General features: G+C 34.1%; 1 protein-coding gene and 1 long non-coding RNA gene across 3 annotated transcripts; one reads left to right on the top strand and one right to left on the bottom strand.

Moving 5' to 3' along the window:
- Window positions 1–1,146: 1,146 nt before the first annotated feature.
- LOC130507341 (uncharacterized) lies at window positions 1,147–4,066 on the bottom strand. 2 transcript variants are annotated; one of them, XR_008942290.1, is made up of 6 exons: window positions 3,800–4,066; window positions 3,465–3,601; window positions 2,272–2,352; window positions 2,103–2,174; window positions 1,936–2,007; window positions 1,147–1,836 (listed from the first exon to the last, which is right to left on the bottom strand). It is a non-coding gene; the product is annotated as an uncharacterized LOC130507341 (long non-coding RNA). The 2 variants fall into 2 exon arrangements; XR_008942289.1 differs by having other exon boundaries at window positions 2,272–2,347; window positions 3,800–4,064.
- A 303-nt stretch (window positions 4,067–4,369) lies between these two features.
- Window positions 4,370–6,208, top strand: LOC108855441 (uncharacterized). Its single transcript, XM_018629275.2, has 4 exons — window positions 4,370–4,640; window positions 5,158–5,265; window positions 5,343–5,447; window positions 5,689–6,208. The coding sequence occupies exons 1-4, from the start codon at window positions 4,529–4,531 to the stop codon at window positions 5,913–5,915; spliced, it is 552 nt and encodes a 183-aa protein (XP_018484777.1). The 5' UTR covers window positions 4,370–4,528; the 3' UTR covers window positions 5,916–6,208.
- The last annotated feature ends 982 nt before the right edge of the window (window positions 6,209–7,190 follow it).

Here is a 7,190-nt window from a genome sequence, read left to right as displayed (position 1 = left end):
TTTGATTCTTTTCGAAAACATACTTATGCAAGAAAACACACCCATTTTATTTTTCTGAAAGCTCATCCTAAAAGTTCCACAAGCTATCATAGATAACATCCTGAAACTTACCAAATATGCAGATATCAAATCTGTAGTTTTTAATCTCATTTATTTTTTTAGTTTAAACTTTGCTACAAAAAATCACTCTAACATTTTATTCTGGAAACCCATCTAGAAAACTCGAAATGTCTTCTAAGATTCGTGACACACAAGTGGGAGTTAAATACAATTATGTGTTGACAATTAACAGATGATTCTCCTTGGCCTAGCGGCTAAACTTGCTTACTTCCCCCATACACTCTCTCACTCATGGTTCGATCCATGGTTGATTCAATTTTTTTTTTGTCTGAAAAATCACAATTTGAAACTTACCAAACATGCCGATATCAGATCTTGAGTTTTTAATCTCATTTCATTTTTTAGTTTAAACTTTGCTACAAAGAAACACTCTAACATTTTATTCAGGAAACCCATCCAGAAAACTCGAAATGCCTTCCAAGATTCTTGATACACAAGTAGGATTTAAATACAATTATGTGTTGACAATTAACAGATGATTCTCTTCTGGCTCTGAACCAATAGGGTACTTTATCTCAAGCAATGCTAGTTTGAGAGGTACTGAATCTCCCATCTTGTTTCTATCATGCGTAAACTTTTCTGGAAAGCTTTCCTGAAACTACACAAATGCTTCCTGAATTTTTCTAAACACTAGACAATTTCACAAGAACAAGCACAATCAACAAGAGACTAATAAGCAAATTCAAGAGCCTATCAAAGTTATCAACATGCCTAAGCAGAACAAGACACCAAACAAAAAAGTTTCAAAAAATTTTACCATCCGAGTTTCTGGAAGGCCTTCCTGAAACTACACAAATGCTTCCTAAATTCTACAAACTTATTTTATTTTTCTAGAAACCTATCTTAAAAATTCCACAAGCTATCCTAGATAACACGTGTGTTTTATAATGATACCACATTATTATTCATTCACACGGCAAGAGTGTATTATTGTATACCAATTGTCATGCAACTTAATAACATGTCTCACAAATAAATGGAGACAAGTTATAAACCAAATGTCATTAAGGTTATGAAAGCAGAAAGAAAAAAAGGTTTTTAAATTTCAAAGCTTTTTCCGAACTTGTCTCCAAGAAAATCAAACGGGAATAACAGTATTAGACTCTCCAACTACTTCTTTTTCTTCTGGAATAAACTTTATTTCTGACCATAAGGTGTTCAAGAAAAATACAAATGAAAGAAGTTATATAGATCTCAGATTCAGAGAGGGGAGAACAAAACTTTTGATTGGTGCTCGTCGCTTCAGCTTTTGATTTTTTTCTGATGAAGTTGAGAGGAGGCGACGATCCAAACCAAAATTGGTCATGTTCTTTAATCACTTTGGCTCTGATCCAATTGGATAGATGAGCTCAGGCAGAGCTAGTAATTAAGGTATTGAATCTACCATTGTGTCCCCGTCTTCCATAAACCAAACCAAATATTTTTTTTCAAATAGTATCATAGTTTTTGGAAAGCTCTCCTGAAACTCCAAGCCTTCCTGAAACCAAAAGAAAAACCCCCCAAAAGTTTTCCCAGGCAAATTCATCTCTCGGTCACACTCACGAACACAAGCAAACTCTTCTAGCACGTTTCTGTTCATAATGGTTTAAGTACCAATACTTTCTTTACCAAAATACCATCAACTATAATTTCAGAAAAAAATCTTACATCATGGCCAAGATTTTCTTTTACTTGATTAGCATTGGATGGCGTCTCATATGATCGCTCTTGGTCATTCTGCAAAAAAACAAAATTCAGTAATGCCTTTAAATATACAACAGCTTACAAAGCTACTTTGTATACTCCAAGTGTAAAACAATATTTTTGAGCCTATACCTGTTGTGTCACGTCAGGGGAGAAACCTTGAGTCTGAGGGGAAGGGGTCTCATTCAATGGCTCCCTCTTGCACTGCAAAAATCAGGAAAGGTCATCCCAAGTGTGTACAAGAGCTTCCAAACATTACTTCAGAACTCAAATCTAAAACAATATCATTGATCATATACCTCTCGTGTCAAATTAGTAGAGAAATCTTGAGTCTGAAGGGAAGGGGTCTCATTTTATGGCTCTCTCTCGCACTGCGAAAATCAGGAATGTCATCCCAAATGAGTACAAAAGCTTCAGAAAAAATAACTTGCAAAACTCAAAATCTAAAAGAGTATCTTGAGCATATACCTCTCGTGTCAATAGGATACTTCAGCTTAGGCAGTGCTAGTTTGAGAGGTACTGAATTTCCCATCTTTTTGTTGTTCTATCCTGTGTAAAACAAGGGAAAATATATTTTTCAGACTTTTCTGGAATGTTTTCCTGAAACTAGACAAATGCTTCCTGAATTTTTTATAAATACTAGACAGTTTCACAAGACAGTTTCACAAACACAAGCAACAAGAGACTCATTAGTAAATTCAAGAGTCTATCAAAGACATCAACATGCATAAGCAAAACAAGACACCAAGCAACAAAATTTCAAAATTTGTTACCATCCGAGTTTTCTGAAAGGCCTTTCTGAAACTACACAAATGCTTTCTAAAAATGTTCTAAACAGGAGCCAGTTTTCACAAAGGACAAACAACCAGAGACTTACAATGTCATATGCAGCAACATTTCCTAAACACGGGCAATAGATGCAAAAAAGGTATGACACGAGAAAATATTTTTTCAGATTTTTCTGGAAAGTTTTCCTGAAACTAGACAAATGTTCCTGAATTTTTTATAAATACTAGAAAGCTTCAAAAGACAGTTTCACAAGCACAAGCAACAAGAGACTCATGAGTAAATTTAAGAGTCTATCAAAGATATTTACATGTGTAAGCAAAACAAGACACCAAGCAACAAAATTTCAAATTTTTTTACCATCCGAGTTTTCTGGAAAGCCTTCCTGAAACTATACAAATGCTTCCGGAACATTTTCTAAACACGGGCAATAGATGCAAAACAAACAACAAATGGTTCCTGAAAATTTTGTAAACATGAGACAGTTTCACAAGAAACAAGAGATTAACAATGTCATAAGCAACGTTAACACATTCAATAGATGAAACAATACAACAGATGAATATGTAAAAATGCATCACAAGCACAAGTAGCAAGAGACAAACTTTTATTTTTGTTTTTTTGTCAAAATCAAATTTTCAGGAAGGCTTTCCTGAAGTGAGAAAGACTTGAATATCCAAACAAAACGACATATGTAGATGCAAACACACATTCAATAGATGCAAACCTTTCATAAAGTGAAAAAGGCTTCATACAAACCCTTCCTGAAGTGAGAAAAACAAACACACACACACACTTTCACAATCCTATCCATTATCAATGCAACTCTATCAATACCTCAGATCCAAATTCAAAAGCTTGAATCTGCAACATACCCGAGTGTGTTTAATCAAAGAGAGAGAGAGAGCTCTGGAGATGCTTTCCTTCGGAGAAGATTTGAGCTCCAACAACAGCTCCAACAACAACAGCTCCAACAACAACAGCTCTGTATCTCTTCTGGAAATTTGTTCCGCTGGAAAACAAACGCAAGGGTCTCGGGGTTAACAGTGATTCTCTTCAGTTACAAAGAGTACCAAACAAATCAAATCAATTTTTCGATTAGGAAAGCTAAGCCAAACAAATCAAATTCAACGTTCAATACAGTTGAAGAGAAAGCAAATGAAGATTAAAGTAGAGATCAAAATCAAAAACCCCAATTTCAAAAACTTACATTGATTTCGGGAGTAAAGAGTGTGATGGTGGTGATTCAACGCGATTTCTTCGTCGGGGAACTCGGTGTCGAGAGAGTCTTTCTTCGTCGGAGATGTTCTTCGCCGGAGAAGATGGAGGGACAATTTCGTCGGAGAGCGATGAGAAGGAGATGACTTTTGGTTGAAATTTGTTTTATTTAATTTTTCTGTTTATTTTATTAATTATATTACAAGGATAGTAATGTCATTTTACTCTTTAATGAATGCTATTTGTGACTTTCTCTCCTTGGTGTCATTTTTGGGATAAAAACTTCAAATGCGCTATTTTAGACAATTGCGCAAAATATATTAACACAAAATCACATCAACTAATTTTGACAAATTGTTTTGAAAGAAACACAACTTTTTTAATTAGAAATTTAGAATATAAAATATAACCTAAAAACATAATTAAAAGTTCTAAAAATGTAAAAGTTATCTATTGGTTCAACCGGTACTGGATTTCGGGTTTTGGTAGGTTTTTACGGGTTTTAAATTTTGGGTTTTTGACAAAACCTAAACCAAATTTATACCGGGTCATAGGATCTACTAGCTCAACCACGGGTGCGATTAGATTTCAAAACACTAGTTTTAAGAGAAAAAAGAAAAAAAAAGGGGTCTAATTGAGATTTTTTGGACCCGATCTATACTAGCATTTGATCGAGTCACACCAGTAACAACACAAATTGGAGTCGGGAAGGAGTTCCGAAATGCAGCCGGATGATCCGAAACTCTCAGAAGAGGCGATTCAGCTTCCAACGTCAACGATTGAGCAGTCGCCTTCGTTATCGGAGCGTTTATTGATCCCCACTCTTCTCGCAGGTTTCGATCTTTCCACTCTTTATTTGGAATTTTAGAGGATAAAAGTTATCCTCTATGAGTATTGTCGCTATTACTACTGAAGAAATCATTGAAGATGGCCATAGTTAGGCATGAGATTCATTTCTACAATATAATTTTCCAGAAACTAGAACCAAGCTAAGAATCATACCTTATAGGAATCCGAATTGATCGATTGATTGATTGATTGATTGATTGATTGTATAAGCTTTGGAATAGAATGATACGTTGAATCATATATTGACTATTCTATTGCTTAGCTTAGATCGTAGAGTTATGGAAAGTGCAAGATTTAGCATCACGACTTGTAGTTTAATGGTATCTTTTGAGCGTCAGTAAATTCGGTTTTTTTCTTGTCTTTATCTGAGTTTTGTTTCTTGGGATCATATTCTCATCTCTATGCTATGCTTTTAAGGATTTAGAGTACTTAAGCTCGGTGTTGCTGAGAGATTTTGGGATCATAGAGTGATCTAAGATTTTGTGTGTACCCAATGCGCAGGAGTAACAGGGGGAGGAGTTGGTTTACTCTCAAAACGTAGGAAAGCTCATCCCAATATACCAGCTACCTATGCTACTAATTCTGCCATCGTTGCTGCTTGCTATTGCGGTAACTAATAACCTCTCTACTTTGACTATGAGACTCTCTCTTTTTCTTCCGCTGGTTTCATCTTTTCCGTTTCGCAGGGGTTCGTGAATTGGTTAGAGTAACTAGAAAATCACAAGACGATGACTTAATGAATTCAGCCATTGGTGGTCTTTTCAGTGGTGCTTTATTAGGACGACTTCAAGGTTTGTTATCTATCTGCTGTCTTCTCTAATCTCTGAAGAATTGCTTGCCTTAATCTATGCTTACTTCATTTTTTGTTTCTTTTCAGTGGTGCTTTAAATTAACAGGATGTGCTTCTTTTTTACTTCAACTACATTACTTAATACCTGTGCTTACTTCATTTTATGTTTGCTGAATGGATCTTTGTACATATTTTTTTGGCCTCGAAACTAACATTATAGGGCATATTGACGGTGTTTGCAGGAGGGCCTCGCGGTGCATTTCGATACTCTATAGCTTTTGCTACGGTTGGCACAGCATTTGATTATGCTAGCCTTAAATCCAAACCTTTATTAGAGAGAGTGCGTAACATGGATTCAATCACGTTACCTGTGTGGTTTCCTATACAAATTCTCGACGAAGAAGCCCTTGCTAATAAGAAAGCCAAGGAACAGAAACTCTTCACAAGATTGAACAAAGAAGAATCTTGACATCCGATCAAAACAGTTTATTTCGGCGTCGTAATTCCGTTTTTTTAGATGACTTTGAAGAGGAACCTTGATATTTTTGTTTCTTATTTGTTACACTATAAAAGTAGTTGTAAACACCTACGAAGTGTTCACTTCTCGGGTTGCTTTTACTTGTTTGTGGTTGTGGTTTTTGAATTAAGGGTCGCTATAGTCAACTTCAACACCCTTCTGGAAGATACTCGCAGCTTTTATATTTTTGTCAGTTGTGCCACTGATTATAATAAGTTGCCAAGTTTGATGATTTTTGCTTCACATGATTCATTCACCTTCTTGAATATATAATTAGCCTTTGTGAACCACCTGCTCCACTTCTGGATCAGATTCAATTTCATGAATCAAACTCCCAACCATATTACGTTCGTCCTCTTGAATCTTTGCTGGGTAGGAAAACTCTAGTCTAATACACGACCCAATTCACACTCTTGAAACTGAGTCTTTCTTCAAAATAACATGTGGTTGAGAGTAGCTCTGGACTGTTCTAACCCGATCAAACCAATCTACTTGAAAAGACATTCCAACCTAGGAATGCATCTCTGATTATCTGTAGCAAATAATAGCATATCCTTCATACTAAATGGTATCAGATTTTAAATATCTCATCTTCCGTACGGATACAGTACTTGTTAACACAGCAAAACTTGAGACATGTGATGTGGAAAGCTTCTCCATAATCTAATCTAATCTTATACTATATAAAATTGAGGCTATAAGCCATTGAAAACGTCTACATAGGATTTTAAACGACCGATTAAAATACGATAAATCAGATTTTTAATTTTTTAAAAATGTTAATATTTCCAAATTCTTTTTTAAAACGAAATTAATATTATATATATAACTTAACCTAACAAAATAAATATTAACATTTTCTGTTTTTTTAATTTATTATTTTTAAAATGTTAATATTTCCAAAAAAAATACAAACGAAATTAATATTATATATATAACATAAACTAAGAAAAATAAATATTATAATTTGACAACTTATTTTAATAAATCTATACTATATAAAAATGGAAAATAAAAAAAAATAGTTAAGTTAACAAAAAAAAAGGTATATATAACATGAATATAAAAATGTCATATTAACATGAATATATAACAAAAATATTAAAATCTGACATCTTACTTTAATAAATGGTAACTGGTATAGAAAAATGGAAAATAAAAATAAAATAGTTAAATTAACAAAAAAAGGAATATATAGCATGAATATAAAAATGGCATATTAACAAG

Source organism: Raphanus sativus, unplaced genomic scaffold, assembly GCF_000801105.2.
Source record: "Raphanus sativus cultivar WK10039 unplaced genomic scaffold, ASM80110v3 Scaffold4359, whole genome shotgun sequence".
Classification (NCBI taxonomy): Eukaryota; Viridiplantae; Streptophyta; class Magnoliopsida; order Brassicales; family Brassicaceae; genus Raphanus; species Raphanus sativus.
This window is presented reverse-complemented; position numbering and strand designations above follow the sequence as displayed.

Bases quoted from the DNA above. Each gene is read 5' to 3' on its own strand.
- LOC108855441 (XM_018629275.2), top strand. From the start codon at position 4,529: ATGCAGCCGGATGATCCGAAACTCTCAGAAGAGGCGATTCAGCTTCCA. The intron at 4,641-5,157 runs GTTTCGATCTTT...CCCAATGCGCAG, and splicing joins GATCCCCACTCTTCTCGCAG to GAGTAACAGGGGGAGGAGTT. The intron at 5,266-5,342 runs GTAACTAATAAC...TCCGTTTCGCAG, and splicing joins CGTTGCTGCTTGCTATTGCG to GGGTTCGTGAATTGGTTAGA.